The 21,284-nt window shown below is 41.7% G+C and overlaps 1 protein-coding gene across 2 annotated transcripts in view; it reads right to left on the bottom strand.

Annotated features, from left to right (window-relative positions):
- The window catches only part of PARP8 (poly(ADP-ribose) polymerase family member 8), a 223,055-nt gene that overhangs the window by 163,716 nt on the left and 38,055 nt on the right, over window positions 1-21,284 (bottom strand). Inside the window, exons 1-2 of one of the 2 annotated variants that reach the window (XM_006139520.4) lie at window positions 3,459-3,982; window positions 2,558-2,612 (exon numbers count right to left, since the gene is read on the bottom strand). The exons of the other annotated variant lie outside the window; for it this stretch is intronic. Coding sequence (XP_006139582.1) covers window positions 2,558-2,612; window positions 3,459-3,549 — 146 coding nt within the window. The 5' untranslated portion in view covers window positions 3,550-3,982. Of the gene's footprint in view, window positions 1-2,557; window positions 2,613-3,458; window positions 3,983-21,284 lie in introns of those variants that run through there. 2 annotated transcript variants of the gene reach the window in all.

Consider the following 21,284-nt stretch of genomic DNA (forward strand, 5'->3'; position numbering starts at 1 on the left):
TGCCCTTTAAATGTCAGAAGGAATGTAAAATTTGAGCAAGCACTACAAAAACCTATTTGCATCAATTTCTCAAGGTATAACATGATATTTTAAATTAAATTTGAATTTTCCAGATCCTGAAACTGGCTCTTAGTGGTCCATCCAGGAACACTACACATGTGGTAGGTCTGCCAATGTGCTGTGAATTCCAGATTTGGGCAGTCATGCTACACGTTTGATTTGTAAACGTGAAAGCATTCTTTTAAATACAGTTTACTTTTCCCCAATTGCACTCTGTTAGTTTTTAACTTCACTCAGTTTGGACAATAGGAAGCAGTCTGTTTCACTTCCCAGGTTCCATGCTGAAACCAGGGATATAAAAAACCAACTACAGCAGTTAACCAGTTTAAGCTATTTGTTTAACTAGTTAACCACCGGCCCATAGCTGACAAGAGCTGTTCTAGCCCTGACCCCACACTACACCGCAGCCATGAAGGCTGCTCCAGTCCCAGCCTACTCTGCCGCAGCCTTGGGCAGTGGGGGATACCCCTGCTCTGGCCCCGCTACGGATCTGGGGCACACTCCAGTACCAATCCCACCATGGGGCTCCTCCAGCCTGCTATGCCACAGGCATCCAGGCCCTCCACAGGTATGTGGCTGCTCCAGCGGGATCCACTGCATCCAGGGGCAGGATCCAGCCAGCAGGACCAGTTAACCAGTTACCTTGAAAGCAGGCCGATAGGGATATAAGAAGATAACAGGTTAACTAGTAAGCAGGTGGCCTATCTGAAACATTTGGATTGCAAACAGTGCATGGCAATGTTTAAATCCAAACGACTGTATCCTTTTATTAAATAATAACAATGATAATTTCATGCTCATATTACATCTTATAAAAACTCAGTTTAACACACAACAAAATTTTAAAACCCTTTTATCTGGGGCTTAAGCAACCTGACACTATCTCTTTTTCTAAACCTTTAAGCATAGGAGAACATTTTTCTTACTGACAATAACAGTTTTGCCACACCTTCTGTAGGAGCACGAACAGGCCATTAATGTGGCAAAAATAATTTTTGAACTACAAATATGTGTACCAGTTATGGTCCTAATCCTACAAGCTGACCTATGCAGATGGTTCCATGAAACTGTTGTTAACCTCACTAGTGTTGACAGCACTCTGTTCAGATGTAGGTATTCACCTACAAAAATCATCTTGCAGGATAGGGGCCTGTAACTCCTCTAATGATCTATTCCCTTTTAAACTGAGGTGACCTAAAAAAAAGTAAGCACCAAAAATAATCAAATACTGAACTATTGAAGCTACCTAAATCAAGAGACCTCTTTTTAAAAACCCTGATAGGCTATATTTGGATTAAGATAGATAAGGATTAGTATTACATCAGTAAATGTCAGTATATGTCAATTTCACCATAAAAACACAAATTCATGAAAAATATGTACATAGTTAATAACTGAAATGTATATATAGGCAAAGTAAGGAAAATTCTAAGAATTGAGAATTTATTAGCGTTTGATTTAAGAATACTTTATATATTTTTTCATGTGATCTTGACAGTTTTTAAGGGTTACAAAGGCCTTACTTTTTGAATCTCAATATTTATTGTAATTAAGCAATTACTGTTTGACACTCCCCTATAATTTCCTACAATAGTGAGTTTTTAAAATCAATAAAAATGGGGGGAAATGCTTAAAAATAAATATTGATTATATAAAATTATTTTTAAAAATTGAATTCTGATAAGCCTAGCTATACTTTACTATTTGTTTTATGTTAAATGAACACAAACACAATATCAATTAATAAACTAAACAAATAGCTGGAAAAAAGCCATTCACAACAGGAAATTTAAAAATATCTCAATTCCTTTGAAAACAAACAGGTATGCAGAATCCAGGCTAAAGATATAACAAAGTAATGAAATGCAACTGAAAACAAATTGCAATCCCCATGCAAATAACAAAAATTAGTATCCATTAACATATACATCATAATTTGTGAATACACTAAAATATGCATACAAGCAATATTTAGATTCATATTTGGTTGTTTAAATGATTGTTATCTGTCTCATAAATTGTACTGACATTTTTATTTACTTAATCTATACTGTTAATTTGGTTTATTGAAAAATATTTTGTATCTCTTAGGAGGAAGTGTTGCTCTCTCTGTTACATTGGTGTAACAGAATAAAATTTCTGTTAGGCAGCTTATGGTCATTTTTAAAACATACTAACATTTTGCATTCAATGATTTTTGGTTTTGTTTTTCTATACCATTTGCACAAGGTCATAATTTTACATATATTTTGTAAACTGAGTATCAAGACCGGTAAGTTACACTGAGCAAAACTCTGATGAATGAATCTCTGATGAATGGGATCACCTCATAGATCACCTGCTCAGACCCAACACTCTCTCTGTTATTTATGTCCCATTGGATTAATCATTTGCTTTTATTGAAAAAGAAAAGGTAATTATTGTCCTATAATAAAGAATAAAGGAAACACTAGCCAGTGAATGAGAAATGAAGTTACTCATTATTACAGATAAGTACCTTTTGGAGCCTCCAATATAGGTGAAGGTAAAGGTGGAGTCTGAGTACCTGAAATCTAAAATATAAAGACTTGCATTATTATAAATGATCATTTCTAGTTCTTTGGGTTTGTCTAAAATATCTGAGGTTCCACTCGCCCTCATTCTAGTGGTAAGGGGGGTTAAGATGCATTAGAGAAGCCTGCAGGAGGAACTCCCCCCCCCCCACACTTGCAACAAGTGCCCCGGTGCTATGGCAACAGCAGGAATTTCCATTGTCAGTGAAGGCAACAGGCAGCAACAAGCTAGGCAGCTCAGGCAAATCAAATACTGTAAATTGTGATCACCATAAAACAACATGAATACACAAAGGCTTTGAATTTAAAGGGTATGTTTATGACCTGCTAATATTCCGGCTGTGGATCAATACATTTAGGGAACTAGACGGCCAAAAAGCTCTCATTTCCCCTACTGCAATAGCTAAACAGTCCCAAATGACAACGACCTAACCTCAGCAGCTACAAACCGGGGTGTAGTCCATCACCATCGTCAACTGCGCAAAGCAACTCGGATCCAAACAAAAAGTCTCGGTGATCGCATTAAAAACGACCGTGGACTGAGGGGCTCTCTCTGATCTGAGGACTGTCGCGGTGACATATGCTCAGAATAGATACATTTCTGTGTTGCATTGCTCCCAGTGCTTTAGATACATTCCACTTCTGTATCTGTGTGTGTGGTGGGGGGAGGATAGGGACTTATTACACTCATACACACACTTAATTGGCAAAGACCACCACTGTAACTGTTGCAAAATGACAGCCGAAATGGGATAAGTGAACCCCAACCAAACATGTCGCGCTGGGAAAACGTCTGAAGCAGGCAGAGGGAGCGGAAGAGAGTGGTAATTGGTACGGAAAACTCACCTACAAACAGGCAGTCCTTCTCCGCCTTGCACTTTTGGATCACAATGTCAATATCCTTCTGAATCCTCTCTTGTCTTGAACACATCCCCATGAAATAAATCCCAAGGGGGGAAAACAGCCTTTATCCCTACCCCACCCCCTCCTCTTCCACTTTCAACAGTCAGTTATAAAATGGACCCTCTGGCTCGACTGCAGAAGTATTTCCACCTCCAAAGTGATCCACTCGGGTGAAGGAGGAAGCCGATGTTGCATTCCCAGAGTGACCGCCCAGATGTTGCAATTTCCTCCTTGCCTGACAACAGAGCCAGCTGATGAGGATGCTGGTGGTGGCAGGGCTGACACGGAAACCCCCGCACGCACGCAGCCCCGACACGAACTGCTCACATTCCTGCCCCTCCACTCCTGGCCGTGCTGGGCTGCCTGAGCCAGAGACAACCGGCAACAACAACAATCCCCAGCGGTGGCCGGAGCAGCGAGGCGAGCGAGGCGCGCACACACAGTCACTCCCGGAGAGGCCGAGACTGCTGCTGCAGCTACGTCAAGCCGCAGACCCTCCCCTCGCTGCTGCTGCTGCTCCCAGCCCCAGACAGACACTCCGCCTGCCACACGTACTTCGCCCTGCTGCTGCTGCTACGGGCTACTGTTATCTGCGGGTGTCAAACCAGCCGGCGGCGCCGCCCAGCGCCAAGGCACCCAGCGGAGGTGGAGGGGAGGCAGCTGCTGCCCAAGGCTGGCAGCACTCAAGCAGCATGTGCAATGGAGACAGCCGCCGCCGCCGCCGCTCTCCAGCCCGCGGCTTCCTTCTGGCGCAGAGGTGACAGGCGCCCAATGGCAGCGACGCAAAGGGCCAGCGATCCGAGCCGGGGCGGCTGAGCACAGGTCTAAGGGAGAGCGATGCCTCAGGGGCACGAGGCGGGAAGCCGTCGCCGAGAGTGACACCTATGGTGCCCCCAGGCACGAAGCCAAAGAGGGCGCGTGGAGGGGAAGAAGGGGGACGGGGAGAGAGACCATATGTAGGAAGCAACTGGAGAACAAACATACAAGACCAGCATCGGGTGGGGGCAACAGAGCTTCAGAGCCCCAGAAGGGGGCAGTTGGGTTCTCTGATACCTGCAAGGCCCCTGGCAGTCGGACAGCCAGGGCTGGACCCAGCCACTGGAGCAAATATACTTCTGAGTCCTGTCTCCCACACCTCCCACCCCAGGAGGAGCCTTGTGGGGAGGGGATTGAAGTCCAACCAGGGCCCTTCCTCCTCCCTAGACCAGCCCAGGGACCTTCTTGCAGATCCTCCAGATGGGGCAAGAGCTCCCTGGGCCTCTCCTCTGTCCCAAAGTCAGAGCACTAGGCAGCTCTCCCTTACACAGTTGGTGTTCTCAGAGTGCAGGCAAGCAGTAGAAGGGTGGAGGTGAAGCCAAGTTAGACCCTTGGGTGGCTAGACCCTTGGGTGGCCATCACCCATAAACCTGGTACTGTATGGGAGACCCCTTTGGTGAGCCGTCAAATGGTGTACCAGGAGTAGTGATGTCCAACAACTTTTTTCTGTTGAGACTGGTTGTTTTTTCTCCTTGCCAATTCTCTCACCATTTCAAATTCTCTCCTTCTCCCTCACTCATTACTACTTTTGATATTCCTGTACCCCAGTGAACTCATCCTCTTCACTTTCCCGTGCTCCACACACACACACACGCACGCGCGCCCTTACTCCTCTCTCCCCAACGAGCTAGAGTGTTAACGGGTATGGAAGCAGGGGGCCTCTGGCTACTTGTTGCTTACAATCCCGTGTGGAAGAAACTTGTTTCTCGCACTCGGGTAATCAGTTATCCAGTAGCTGTGGAACAGACCTCGACCCAGGTGGAAGGCTGCTTCAGCATCACAGCAGTCCCATGTAGTGCTGCCACTTGCTACCTCACACAGGCTGAGAGCTAGCAGCCCTGCAAGGGGCCAGAAGCAACTGGACTGGAACAGCCCCTGCTCACGGTGGGGGTTGGGACTGGAGCTGGGCTGGAGCAGCAGCCACCCACTCTTGTCTAATCAGTTAACCGGTTAAACTTAACATTTAACCAGTTAACTAATTAAACAGGATTTTACATCCCTATATGAATATTAAATTGCTCACCCATCTCTGATTTAGGGATGTAAATATTCATTAAAATTGTTAACTAGTTAAATGATTAAAATTATACTGCTTAACCACTGGCAGGACAACTCAGGACAACTGAACTGAACACCCCACCTGCCTGCCGGAGCTTCTCCCACACACCCATGGCTCCACCCACCCAGCATGGCTGGCCATCCAGTCAGTCATTTGGTAAGCATTCCGGTAAGCCTAATACTTACCAGGTAACCAATTATGCAGTGTAATCAGAATAAGATACAAAAGGTTATATATCACATCCCTTTTCCACCATTGTTTGACAATTCTATTTCTAGGAAGTAACCTTTTCAAAGAAGGGACTTTTACTCTGTTGTACAGTGCCTAGCACTGGAGTGCTAGGGAGTTCAGACTGAACCCTATATGTGCTACCCTAATATAATAGTTATTTACTTATTTATAACACAATTCAAAAGGACTGGCAAAAATCTCACTCCATGCCTGCAAAACCAATTACCTCCATCAGCCCATGAGCTAGGTGAATAACTCATGTTTTGTTAGTCTCTAAGGTGCTCCAAGGCTATTTGTTGTTTTTTTAAGTTTTTCCAGTTACAAACTAACTCGGCTAGTCCTCTGAAGCTCATAATAAGTAAACGGGAGTGAACATACAAGACCATTTGTTTTAAAAAAATCAAAAGAATCCTCACCAGATTTAATTAGTTGCCATGAATTATTCATTATTAAGTACAATTGCTTTGGAGTATTTTCATTAGGCAAGTCCTTATTAATCACGTGTTGATTCTGACACCAGGGAATAAATGTGATCTTTATTTTATGATGTGCTTTAAAGTGTAAATATACTCCAAAAATAATGCTATAAATTACTTTTTCTGGTGTTTCATATTTATCCTTGCTACAATTTCATTAAACAAGAAAAAATAACAACAGGGAACAGAGATTAGTAAACAGATGCACCCTGAAAACAATCAAAGTAGTTCTAGTCTGACAAATACTATATTGTGCTTAGAATCTCCACCACTAAGCAAACAGAAACAACATTCAGTTTTTCCAAACAAAATTTCAGTGATACTTGAGGTGATGTCATTATTCAGCAGAGGAAGCCATTTCTTGTTGGAGCTGGGGGGTGCCGACAACTGCCGCCATCCTATGCCAATTCCCTCCCGATAATTCCTAAATCCGTGTCTCTTGGGAAACGGGGTGCCATGGAGGGCAGAGGGAAGGATGGTGGCAGGAAGGGGAGAGGCTTGGAGCTGGGTTTAGACATACCCTCTTGGGCCACCAGGTCTCTCAGGCCAGATTGCAAATATACTCTGGCCTGTAGATGGTCCGTGAGTCAGGAGTTTGAGATCCCTGGTCTAAGATACCCTTAAGATTTTACTGTGGCTGAAGACAGTTAATAGTGTTAACTGACACAATTTAATAATGATACTTTATTGGCACATACAGTTTTTGACCAAAGTGTAATAAAAAGACCCCGCAGGTATCATCAAAGGTTACTCTCTAATTTTAGCCCCTTGCTGTTTGTCATTAGTGTCCATTCCAGATCAGATGACAGGTTGCTATATAATGAATGCCATCTCTGCTGCATTTTTCCTTTCTCCTAATGTACAGTATTCTGGAGGTTAGTGCTCAGTACAAATCAAGGTAAGCCATGTTTCAATTGCATCTGCTAATTGTGATTAAAGTCCTGTGAGTGGCCACTTGTCTCCCCTTACTGCTACACGATGGGTTTAACCACAGTGAGAGTTTAAATAGCTGACATGATTCTGTACAGGATTTATCCTGTTCTTCACTGACCAGCCCTTTTTCCAGCATCATATCTCTTAACATGATTGATGTCTTCTCTCTTCAGCCACAGTAAAATTTCATAGACCAGACACTAGTGAATAAAACCTTAATCTATAAAGCAACACCACTGGCTTCAGTGAAGCTAACAGAGATGAATTTAGTCCATAATTTCACCACACAGTCTCAAATAAAGTAGAAAACCCAGTGCAAATGTCTATTTCAATATATTTTGTTTATTAATTGCGAGCCAAGCTCAGTGCCTTAGTTTACATTTTTAGGTAATGAGCCAGTTTGATCTCCAGATTATCTGCTGACAGTTGTGCAGTTACACTGTGGGCAATTGAGTCCAGCATAACATTATTAGGATTTATGATCCCCCAAATTCATGAAAATGGATTGACATTGTAACCTGTTGTAAAACCAACAAGATAATATTATTGAGCTGAAAACCAAATAAAACACCCAGTCTTTCAAAACATTCAGAAACTTGTGAATAAAACTAATATCCTAACTTTTATTGTAACAAAGCCTCTTTCTGCACAAACCATATACTGTAGCCAAAGTGATGTTGCACATTATATCAATGTCAATATAAATATCTTAAAAGCTTTACAAATAATTTAAGGTTCCAGGTGAACTCAGACTGAACTATGGATAACTGAGAAACATGAAAGCAATATTATTGGAGAGTGGAATGGGTTTGATCCTGAAATGTTCAATGCATGTCATTTCTACTATATGTTGAGATCAGCTCTTTCAGTCAATGAAACAGTGATTGAATTAATTGTGAGGCAGATTATTCTCTCGTTTGATGTAAATCAGGTAATTCAGCTTAAGTCAATGGAGTTATATCAGTGTAAGAAAAGATATGTTAAAAGACGTCCAAAAGGAAGCATGTTGAAATGATGCTTGAAAGCTATTTAACCAAAGCTTAAGATTGCAGCTTCTTGATCTCACCACCAGATTCTGTCTCCTTTACATTGTCCAAGTCCTTTTACGCAAGTAGACTACTTGCACAGGAAGGTACTACTCACCAGTGAATAAGGGTGGCAGAACTAAGCGACTCAATGAGTAGACCCACTGGTTTTTATTATTCTCAGAGTGGTAGCCATGTGAGTCTGTAACTTTAAAAACAAGTAGTTCTGTAGCACCTTAGAGACAGAGAAAAAGAGAAAGTAACATAAGCTTTCATGGGAAAAACCCACTTCAGATGAGATGAGCTTGAATTGAGGAAAAAAAGGGAAAGAACCCTCAGAAAAAGAAGGGAGACAAAGAAAAAGAGTACCTGTCAATTGTAGTCCCTATGCTAATGAGGCTAATTGAGTGGGCTGGAACTAGGTCTGTCAAGTGATTAAAATTAATCATTATTAATCATGCAATTAATTGTGCTGTTAAACAATAATACAATATCATTTATTTAAATATTTTCTACCTTTTCATACATTTGTATTTCAGTTACAGAATATGAAGTATAGAGTGCTTACTTAATAGGTTTTGGGTTTTTTTTTACAAATACTAACAGACTTACCCAGCATTGCCTGGGTCCTTCAGGGTATGGAGTTGGTTGTGTAAGGGTGTGCAAATCAGGGAAGGGCCAAGGGGATGTGAAGAAGGAATATGGGAGCCTGGGGGAAGGAGGGTGTGAGAGTGAGGGTTGTGGGGGTAAGGAGGGACTCAGAGTAGGAGGACCATCCAGCATGGGCCTTTTCTCTTCCTCCAGCTGTAAGAGGTATTTTCTCCCTCCTCCCCCGCTCCTTCCCCTGGGCACCACGGGCATTTTCTCTGCTCTCAGCCTCTCCTTCCAGCCCCCTTTCTCCATTCACCTGAGGCATCCCCCTCCAGCACTGTGGACAAGAGCCGAGAAGGGGGGGTTGGGGTAGGGAGTTATTTACTGTGTGCTGCAGGCAAGATGGCAGAGCCCAGACCTGTTGGCCACTCCCTTGATGGTACAGCTGCCCCCAGTGGGCACTCTGCAGGATAACTCTTCTGCAGGCTCTCTATCTCCAATGCCTCATATCACATCCCTTCAAACGGTAGCCCCTACCTTTGAATGTTAGGGAAAATGGTCCCTTTCCCAGGACTTCCAGTCGTTCTGGCACAACCAAACCGTGACCTTGCTTTAAGTTAGGACAAGAGGAAGCTGCACACCGAATTTGGTGGCCCTAACTCTTACTATTTGGAGGGATTTTTGAACAAATGGACTCAGACAGATAGACAGTCACTAATATAGATGGAGAGATTTGCACTGTAAAATAAAGAAATAGTGTTTTTCAATTCACCTAATACAAGTGCCATAGCACAATCTTTTTATTATGAAAGTTGAACTTAAAATGTAGAGTTGTATACAAAAATAACTACATTCAAAAACAGAATATAGAACTTCAGAGCCTACAAGTCCACTCTGTCCCACTTTTTGTTCAGTCAATCACTCAAACAAGTTTGGTTCCATTTGCAGGAAATGCTGCCCATTTCTTGTTTACAATGATACCTGAAAATGAGAACAGGTGTTTGCATGGCATGTTGTAGTTAGCATGTCAAGATAATTGTGCCATATGTGCTAAAGAGTCATATGTTCCTTCATGCTTCTGTCAACATGCTAGAGCATGTGTGTCCATGCATCCAGTTTTGGAGCCCCCCACTACAGGAAGAATGTGGACAAACTGGAGATGATCCAGCGGAGAATAATAAAAATGCAGTCATGTGTCCCAGCCCTCTAATATCATAGAATCATAGAAGCTATATCAACACTGCACAGTTATTTTGGAATAAGCTATTCTGGAAAGGTTATTCCAAAATAGCTTATTTCAAAATAGAACATCTACACTGCAGGGAAGCCTCAAAATTAATCTGAGGCAGGCTTCCCTAATGTAGAAGTACTATCTCGATTTAGAGCCCCAGGAGGAATAACTTAGAATGACCTTGGTAGGTGGCTATTTTGAAATAGCAGAAGTGGAGCGTCTACACATGCCTTATTTTGAAATAGCTATTTCAGAATAGGCATTATTCTTTGTAGAATGAGGTTTACAGAAGCTGGAATAAGCCATCCGTTATTTCAAAATTATTTCCAAATAATGGAAGATGCTCACATAGTTATTTCAAAATAACGGCCATTATTCCGAAATAACTTGGCTGTATAGACTAGGGATATAATAATATAGTTGATTAACCACTAACCAAAAGGTTATAGGTTAATGCTATAGGCTACACACATTTCCCACACACACCCCACCCCATGCCAGTACACTTTTTAGCAGGCTAGCCAGCAGCCCAGCTCAGTCCTGGCTTATACTAGGTCCTAGACCTACCCTCGCAGTGGCTCTGCATTTAAGGTGTATTAGGAGCCAAGAAAGCAGGCAGCCCGACTCAGTTCCAGCTTGTGCCAGGTCTAGGACCTCAGACACCTACCCCCGGGCAGAGGCTGCCTGGGGACTATAGAATAGTCAACTAAGCCAATGATCATTCATGAGATTAATCGACTATTAAATTAACAGATATTTAACATCCCTAGTGTAGACACACCAGAAGGGACCTTGAGAAATCATCAAGTCCAGACCCCTGCCCTCACGGCAGGACCAAGTACCATCTAGATCAGTGTTTCTCAACCTTTATTTTATAAAATACTCCTTTAAAAAAATTATAAGTACCCCCAGTACCTACAGTTTTCAGAGATACATTTTTTTTTTTTTACCAATACAACATATTTGTTTAAACAACTTAATCATAGCCAGGCGGCCGATAACATTTTTGGGTGTAAAAAGTGCAAAAATAATAAAGCACTATAAACTTTAAAACAAAAATTCAGTTTTCTAAAAATTTCAGTTGTATTGAAGTACCCCCCAGACTTCTCTCGAGTACCCCTAAGGGTACTCGTACTACTGGTTGAAAAACACTGATCTAGATCATCCCTGATACATGTCTATCCAAACTGCTCTTAAATATCTTCACTAATGGAGATTCCACAACCTCCCTAGGCAATTTACTCCAGTGTTTAACCACAATAACAGTTAGGAAGTTTTTCCTAATGTCCAACCTAAACCTCCCTTGCTGCAGTTTAAGTTCATTGCTTCTTGTCCTATCATCAGAGGCCAAGGAGAACAATTTTCCCCCTCCTCTCTATGACACGCTTTTAGAAACCTAAAAACCACTATCATGTCCTCTCTCAGGATATGTCTACACTACCACCCTAGTTCGAACTAGGGTGGTTAATGTAGGCAAACGAAGTTGCAAATGAAGCCCGGGATTTAAATATTTTTAAAGCCCCGGTAGTTCGGACTCCGTGCCCACGGCTACACGCGGCACGGAGTACGTAGTTCGGATTAGGCACGGAGTCCGAACTACCAGGGCTTTAAAAATGGCGGCGCCCGGCAAGATGCAAATGAAGCCTGGGATATTTAAATCCTGGGCTTCATTTGCAACTTCGGTTGCCTACATTAACCACTCTAGTTCGAACTAGGGTGGTAGTGTAGACATACCCTCCGTCTTTTCTTTTCCAGACTAAACAAGACCAATTCCCTCAGTCTTCCCTCATAGCTCATGTTTTCTAGACCTTTAATAACTTTTGTTGTTCTTCTTGCTGCTCTGCTCCAGTTTCTCCACATCTTTCTTGAAATATGGTGCCCAGAACTGGACATATACTCCAATTGAGGCCTAATCAGTGCAGAGTAGAGCAGAAGAATGATTTCTCTTGTCTTGCTCACAACACTCGTGTTAGTGCATCCCAGAATCATGTTTGTTGCTCTTTTTTCCCTGCAGCTGTCACACTATTAACTCATATTTAGCTTGTGGTCCACTATGACCCTAGCTCCATTTCTGCAGTACTCATTCCTAGATAGTCACTTGCCATTCTGTATATGTGAAACTGATTGTTCCTTCCTCAGTGGAGTACTTTGCATTTGTCCTTATTGAACTTCATTCCATTTTCAAGTTTATCATTTTAAATTATGACCCTGTTCTCCAAAACAGCTGCAACCCCTCCCAGCTTGGTATCATCTGTAAACTTAATAAGCGTACTGTTTATGCTATCATCTAAATCGTTGATGAAGGTATTGAACAGAACTGGTTCCAAAACAGACCCCTGAAGAACCCCACTTGTTATGCACTTCCAGCACGACTGTGAACCATTACTAACTACTCTCTGAGAACGGTTATCCAGCCGGTTATGCACCAACCTTATAGTAGCCCCATCCAAGTTGTATTTCCCTAGTTTATTGATAACAAGGTCATGCGAGACCATATCAATGAGAAGAAGCTGAGGGAATTGGACTTACTTGCTCTGCAGAAGAGAAAAATGAAGGGGAATTTGATAGCAGCCTGCAACTACCTCAAGTGGAGAGGGTTCCAAAGAGGATGGAGTCAGGCTATTCTCAGTTGTGGCAGATGACAGAACAAGAAGCAGTGGTCTCAAGTTGCAGTTGGGGGGGATCAAAGTTGGATATTACATAAAACTATTTCACTAGGGGCTCATCTAGACTCCGTGGGAATTTGCATATCTTCTTCCGATCTCACTTTTGAAAGTGAAAGTAGTCAGGACGTTGCTTTTTCAGCAAACTCCACCCCCCCCCCTTTCCAAAGAGCCGCTCTTCCTCAAAAAATGAGGTTTATGCAGCTTTTCAAAAAGGGTGGATTTTGCCAAAAAAGCCATGTCCCAACTACTTTCACTTTCAAAAGCTCTGCTTTCAAAAGTGAGATCAGAAGATATGCAAATTACTGCAGAATTTGCATATCCTCTTTTAAATCTTCCACGTAGTCTAGACATAGCCTTAGAGGGTGGTGTAGTCCTGGAAAGGGTTGCCTAGGGAGGTGGTGGAATCTACATCCTTAGAGATTAAGGTGAGGCTTGATAAAGCCCTGGTTGGAATGATTTAGTTGGAGAAAGTCCTACTATGAGCAGTGTGTTGAACTAGATGATCTCCTGAGGTCTCTTCCAGCCCTAATCTTCTATGATTGTATGCTGAGATTGTGTTCTGCTTGATAACAGTCCAAAGCAGTCAAATAGATGCATGTTCATTTTCTTAAACTGAGTCAGATACCACCAGCAAAAGGTTTATTTTTCTTCTTTGGTGCTTCAGTGTTACTCTTTTAAGACTTCTGAAAACATGTTCCACCTTTCATTTCACTCAGATTTTGGAAAGCACTTCATATTCATAAACCTTGCATAAGTACTGTAGCTAGGTTTAGAATAGGGATGTTAAGGACTAGTCGACTATCCGATAAAATGTTTATTGGATAGTCGAACTAGTTGACTATCTGATAAGCAAATGCTTATTGGATAGTTGACAGGATAGTTGACTAGTTGCTTCCCTCCTCCTCCCCCCCTTGCTGCCTCTATCAGATAGAGGCAGCAAGGAGAGGGAAAGAAAGGGGGTACTTCAAAGCAGCAGCGCTGTACGGAGCCCATGGCGCTGGGCTCCGTGCAGTGCTGCCACTTTGAAATGACCCCAGACTCCACGTGGCATTGCTACTTTGAAATGCCATGGTGAAGTTTCAAAGGGGCAGCACCACATGGAGCCAGGGTTCAGCTGTGCGATGCTGCCCCTTTGAAACACCGCTGTGGCATTTCAAAGCTCAGCTGATCCCGGTCTCCCTCCAGCTCTGCTCCTTTGAAACACCGTGGTGGTGTTTCAAAGGGGCGGCGACACCTTATCAACTAATCAAATAGTCGATGCAAAAATGCCTCAGCTATTCAATTAGTGAATTACACGCTATTTAACATCCTTAGTTTAGAAATCTCACATTCTTTGTCCTGATATTCAGGTGAGGAAGTGAGTGGCAGGGTGGATGATGGGGGAAGTGAGGGGTGAGGAGGAAAGTGGCAGGAAGTTGAGGAGGCAATCATCTGCATATAGCTCATTTTAAAAGCTACTAAGAGAAACAAACATTGTCTCATTTATTTGTCAAAATAATAAATGTAAAGATGTAGATTGCCCACTGGGAATAACCCCTGAAAAAATAATCCATGAATAAGGCCCTACTTGAATTGTAGTATGATCTTCAAATATTTGTGCTATCTATACAACATTATATGTCATTCACACACTTTAGCAAGTACCCATTTTTACCCATTTCTAGGGCTCAGACATCACTCTCTCAATATAGGTGCCCTCACATTTCCATGGGCTCAGGCATTACCTTACACTCTGCAGGTTTGTGCAGTCTTTTACCAGTGAAAGAGCCTTACGCAGTAAGGGTGTGTCTAGACTACATGCCTCCGTCGACGGAGGCATGTAGATTAGACAGATCGGCAAAGGGATTTAAATAATCGTGGCTTCATTTAAATTTAAATGGCTGCTGCGCTCTGCCGACCAGCTGATGATCAGCTGTTTGTTGGCAGATCGGGGCAGTCTGGACTCGCCGCTGTCGACAAGGAAGCCTTTGTCGATCGGTGCAGGTATGCCTCGTGAAACCCTAATATGTGTAAGTCCAGTAGCCAGGAGGTAAGCCCCGGAAGAGCTCTCTGCTTTGGGACCACTCAGGTCACAAGGGTATCAGACCAGGATGGTCCATGCATCTGACAAATGCCAGCCTCTGTGATTTCCACTCCATGAATCTGACAAAGTGGTTTTAACCCACAAAAGCTTATGCCCAAATAAATCTGTTAGGGTATGTCTACGCTACCACCCTAGTTCAAACTAGGGTGGTTAATGTAGTCATTCGAAGTTACAAATGAAGCCCAGGATTTAAATATCCCGGGCTTCATTTGCATCTTGCCGGGCACCGCCATTTTTAAATCCCCGTTAGTGTGGACTCCGTACCTGCAGCTACACGCGGCACGGAGTAGGTAGTTCGAATTAGGATAATTCGAACTACCGTTACTCCTCGTGGAACGAGGTGTACCGGTAGTTCGAATTAGAAAGCATGTAGCTGCAGGCACGGAGTCCGCACTAACGGGGATTTAAAAATGGCGGCGCCCGGCAAGATGCAAATGAAGCCCGGGATATTTAAATCCCGGGCTTCCTTTGCAACTGCGAATGACTACATTAACCACCCTCGTTCGAACTAGGGTGGTAGTGTAGACATACCCTTAGTCTTTAAGGTGCCATACGACTACTTATTGTTTTTGCAGATACAGACAGACACATCTATCCCCCAAAGTCTGTGTAGTAATATGAAGTAACAGGTGAACTGATGTTTAAAAGCTATAGCAGTGTACGTTCTATCAGCTTGTCTATAAAAGTAAGATAATTAAGTTTGATCATAGCTTAGTTTTCAGTGCTCCTAATATCATGATGCTATATATTTTCTGATGATAGGATTTTCGGCAGTTCTTTGGTGACAGTGGGTCAAAAATATAAGGTTACTTTGACTATATTTCCAAATGTTCTAGAAATCTGATATTTTTAAGTAAAACCTTAACTTTTAATTTCAAGGTTAACTACATAGTTGACTCAAGATGTTTTCTTCTTAGGTAGTCAATAGAAATTTACAGCCTAATTTGAAATATAATTTTTTAATTAAACACTTACGCATCATTCAATATGGAATTTCCAGATGTACAAGGATGGACACCACTCTTCCCCAGTGAACCCCTTCAGCTGCGTCCTCCCTATTTCTGTCCCTCTCACAGAGCTCTATGCCATCTTTCTACCCATCATAGAGAACTATATAGTAGTAATGTAGCGTAGATTTACTGGATTAATTTAGGGAACAGATTGAATCCCACTAAATTAGCCCTTTTTCTTCTCAGACCACACTTTGCTCCATGTGGTTCCTTATCTTCTACTCCCTCAAAGTGCCCTTTTTTGGTTTTGTCATGGCTATGCAACTAGCTGCAACTCTGAACTCCATTCTGGTCTCTCTGATTGTCCCCGTCCCCCCTGCCGCCCCCCCATCAGGTGTTAGGCACCATGCCTTTACCTTCCTTGGGATAGAATCCCAGGATCCTAAAACAAAACAAGAGTTCCATGCAGGTCTCTTATGCAAAGCTCACCATTCCCTAGATACATAGGAGGACCTAACTTAATCTTGTATAGATGCCTGTATTTGTTCTCTGCAACAGCTCCCTATCCCTGGACATAACATTTTTAAACTCTTTCAGTCCTTTTGGGCTATTCTTTTGCATCATTGGCAAAACAGTTATGTAACTGGGCTGAAACCTAGGAATGTATGTTCTTCTAAGTTAGTAGCTCGTGCATTGTTTCGTAACCCTTGGAGGATCTACCAGGAAGTGTTTTATCTGGCAGCACTATCAGACTGTCATGCTTATTTCCCAACCACCTGATATTAAATTAAATCAATATATGCATAACAGAATAATCATCTCAGTGATGCAGTAAAGCCACACAGTGACTATCCAGTAACCATGCTATATACAGTATTCATAAATTACAGGACCTTCCTTTGACCTCAGAACTTTTCCCATTATGGCTCGTTAGCCATCTGCATCAGGTCCATACTGAGTTTATAAACTTTGTGGAATCCATAATGTGCAACACATGAAACCACTATTAAAAACTAAATAATTCTACAGATTCTAACCAATTCATCAATACCGATCTTTGCCAAAACCAAAGAGAAGCAAATGTGTAGTTCCTAATCTGAGCCAATATGGAGTTAAGATGAACTAAAAGAAGGAGAATATTTGAAGTGAGTTAATTTCACTCTTAAACCATTTATATGGTGTACTCAAATAACACCTATGATATTTCACATGGAAGGCTTTAGTTTTCATTAAGCTAGGAAGCAGTTTTAAAAATCACATTATAAATAGGTCAGCTTCAACCTTCACAAGGAGAGACTAGGATCCCTCCATGAAACAGTGTGCTTGTGAAGGGGCAGAAACTAATAAAAGAAAATAGAATAACCATCAAAGGTTACACAGCAAATGCAAAAGAAAAACGTGAAATAAATACAAGAAAAAGCTCTTATTTGTAAACTTACAGAACCTTCATTGTGCTGGTGGTAAAGAAGTTAATGCAAAGCAAGCAAAATTTCTCAATTTTGAGAGCTCACGTGGTGCTTTTTCGTTTGTTCTGCTTTGAGAGTGCTACTTGCCCACTAGACAGGTTACTGCAATCTCTCAAAGCCATAATACTACTAAAATTAAGTAAGATTTATTTATGCTTTCAATTTTCAAGGCAATCAGAACTTAATCAAACACTGAATTTTCTTCAGTCAAAGCTTTTAGTAAACCTCATATTTCAAGTTTTCTGTAATGTTTTATACTGTGTCATATATTGTTCGTAAAATAGTTTCATAGCCCTAAAAATGGTCAAGTCTATTTAAAAAATGTATTTGTTTAGCCTTGCTTTAGCCTACACTTATTGATGATTGCAAAGTACTTCAAGACCCTTATTTGAGTGCTTCTACAGATGAAAAAGATAAATTAGGTGAGAACATGTTATATGACAGAGTTGAGAAACTACTGCAAAAACACTGATAGTCACTTTGATTTTTAAAGAAATTCACTTTGTGGAATGGGTATAAATATGGCCATTCACCTTGAATGAGAGAAAAAAACACTCACAGAGAGTTAACTTTGAAGGTGCATGCACAAATATTTAATTCTTGTACTTTGCCAATCAGGGGTTAAAAACAATCATGTGAGTTCCAATTAACCACAACTATACAACATAGCTTGAATAATAAATATTACATGAAATTACAAAAAAAGTAATTGAGTAATTGGAAAAAAAATAAATTCAGAAAACTCTTGGTCCATTCTTGGAGCATAACGTGAAGTTATAACCATCAAATACATTTTTATTCATCTTCTCGGGTATAATGTACTGTATTATGTTCCAAATTCAGAGACTCATTTTGGGGTAGATACTTGGTTGGGATAAGACCATCGTTTTTTAGAAATGTAAATTGGACTTCATAATATTCCTCAAAAAGGGTGGCAAACATTAATTACTACCATTTGTTCTGTGTGTAAATATTAATCCTTATATGGTGAACTGTTTGATTTGTGGGCATAAATTGTCACTCAAGGATAAAAGCCATAAGGTGTACAGAAAAAAAAAAAACCAAATTCTACTCTATTCAGTACCTGACAGATATTTATAATAGTGTTGACAAATTAACTCTTATCAAATATAGACAAATTTGGAATGGGAGATTATATACATCTCAAGAAGTCACCATTGAAAATCAGATAATTATTTACAGGTTCCATGTTTGTAGCCAGACAGAAACGCCCCGCCCCCCACTTTGTCCCCTCCTCTCTCCGAAATTCTTGGGAGGGAGAATCCGTGGGAATGAAACTCTGTCTTCAAGGCTCCAGGGCCTCCAGAGGTGCTGGAATAACTATAGACCCGGATGCTAAACAGAAATCAGATAACAGCGGCAATTGGACCAGCAGATGATCGGGGCCTCGGGCTGCCCTTGGCTGGTACCAGTAATTGATACGCCTACACACTGTCCCAGAAGAGGAATCTGCCGCCCCATCAGAAAAGAATGTCCAGCCCTAATGATTTAGTTACCTCCACCTCACGGGTGCAAATTAAGGTTTGGCAACTCCCTGTGGGAACGGGCGTCACAAAGACGTTCCAACTTAATTGGCATTTTATGACAAGAGAAGCGTCTACGTGACCACAGGGGTATAAAGTGGGGTCCTATGCCCCACTCTAATTGGAGATCCAACCATATACCTGCTGGTCAGGCGGTCTTGGACCCCCGAAACTTTAGGGACGCCTTCGTCTCGTACCGACTGTTTCCCATTGGGATTGAGAGGAACACTGGCTTTGCCAGAGTAAGGATTGCAGGGGTGAGAATATACCTGCTAGGTGTCTATTTTGCGTGCATTCAATAAGAGCTCAGAGAACCAAAAGGGTTCCATGGTACCTTTAAGTGACTTTTTGTATTTTCTGTATTGTCTTTGTAGTGGCTGTGTTATCTGTTACACAGCAGTAACATTTAACAGCTAAGCTTGCCCTGTAACAATAAAATAGTAACTGTTTAAGATTTAACCTGATGCCCTCTGTTGCTGTAAGAGAACCAAACACAATCAAAAGAACCATAGCCGGTTTGGTTATCTTGCCACGGTCAGGGGTAAACACAGGGAGAGCTGAGCATTGAGTCGTGCCGCCTCCACGGGGCTGACTTTTGGGGCGCCCATCAGCCTCCCTGGCTGCCCGCTGCGAAGGGACTCTGTCCTAGCAGTTAAAGATTCGGGTGTGATAGGGCTCACAGACCACTCATTACCCTGGCCACTGGCTAACAAGGTTTAAAAAAAGTGAATAGATATCTATAGTTACCTTAGTTTTGATGCGTCTTTATCACCAAAACAATGCAAACTGCATGGTCACACTTGAATATGTATGCATGGTTGAAGAATAACTTCCACTCAAAGCAAGTATTTGATAGTGTTTTAACAAGCTTTTATTTATATGTCTGCTCTTCTCCTAAATCAATTATTAATCTGTCAGTCATTGTACTTAAAATATATTGGTTTTACAGAGATGCTGTTTACTATAGTTTAGGTTACGGCATGCAGAGCATTGATAAACTGTTACATAAGAAGATTTATCTCAGTCATTATGCACTGGTGATATTTGCAATGCACCAACAGACTGTTCAGTAATATAAAACCTATTTTATTTTTATTAAATTAATTTTCCATCCTCCTACATAATTATTTAAATTCTCTAAATCACACAGATACAGCTCTTGGCACAACATTGTATACTGACGAGGGAATGTTTAAAGAGAAATGTAGCTGGATAGACTCCTAAAATACTTAGGGAGCTGATTTATGCATTTAGGTAAACTCAGTTACAATACAAGAGCTGAACAGTGGGGAAAATTGTTCATGCACACACTTGTAAATCTTTCAGTTTGGCTACATTCCCACCCTTTTTACTTGCTTGTTCACAAACATTAGGGAATCAGTTTTCTGGATAATACCTATATGCAGCCAAGATAATTCTTGTATATATTTACATTTAAAGCAGAAATGTTTGCCCCTTCTTTATTTAGTAAGTCATACAATCAGAAGCCAACACAATAACACATGACAAAACCTGACCAATCACTCTTTATGAGTAAACAGAGATATGGTTGAAGTGAATAACTTGCAAGCAACCTACTGTCTCAAATATGTTCACAAAGTATTTGTTAAACATGCCATGTAACACATTCTTAAAAATCAGACTCTCCAGCCTATTTGGAACATTCCTTTAGGTAATTAAAAGCTGCTATCAAATTCCCCTCCCCCCCTTGTCTTCTGCAGACTAAATAAGCCCAAATCCCTCAGCCTCTCCTCGTAGGTCATGTGCTCCAGCTCCTTAATCATTTTGGTTACCCTCCACTGGACCCTCTCCAGTGCGTCGATATCCTTTCTGTAGTGGGAGAGGCACACAACTGGATGCAATACTCCAGATGTGGCCTCAGCAGTGCAGAATAAAGAGGAACAATCACTTTTCTAGATCTGCTGGCAGTGCACCTCTTAATGCACCCTAATATGTCATTAGCCTTCTTGGCCACAAGGGCATATATCCAGTTGACTCATCCAGCTTTTCATCCACTGTAATCCCCAGGTACTTGTCTGCTGAACTGCTGCTTAGCCAATTGGTCCCCAGCCTGCAACAATCTTTGGGATTCTTCCTTTCCAAGTGCAGGACTTTGCACTTGTCCTTGTTGAACCTCCTCAGATGTCTTTTGCCCAAATCCTTTACTTCGTCTAGAATCAGAGGGGTAGCCCTGTTAGTCTGAATCTGCATAAGCAATGAGAAGCCCTGTGGCACCTTATAGCCTAACACATTTATTGGAGCATAAGCTTTCATGGGCAAAGTGGGTCTTTGCCCATGAAAGCTTATGCTCCAATAAACGTGTTAGTCTATAAGGTGTCACAAGGCTTCTCATTGTTTAGTTTGTCTAGGTCACTCTGGACCCTATCCTTATCCTCTAATGTATCTCCCTCTCCCCATAGCTTAGTAACTTGTTTTCTGATTATGGCATATGTAAATTGCTCAGATGAAGCAACTTAA

This window comes from Pelodiscus sinensis, chromosome 6 (genome assembly GCF_049634645.1).
Source record: "Pelodiscus sinensis isolate JC-2024 chromosome 6, ASM4963464v1, whole genome shotgun sequence".
Classification (NCBI taxonomy): Eukaryota; Metazoa; Chordata; order Testudines; family Trionychidae; genus Pelodiscus; species Pelodiscus sinensis.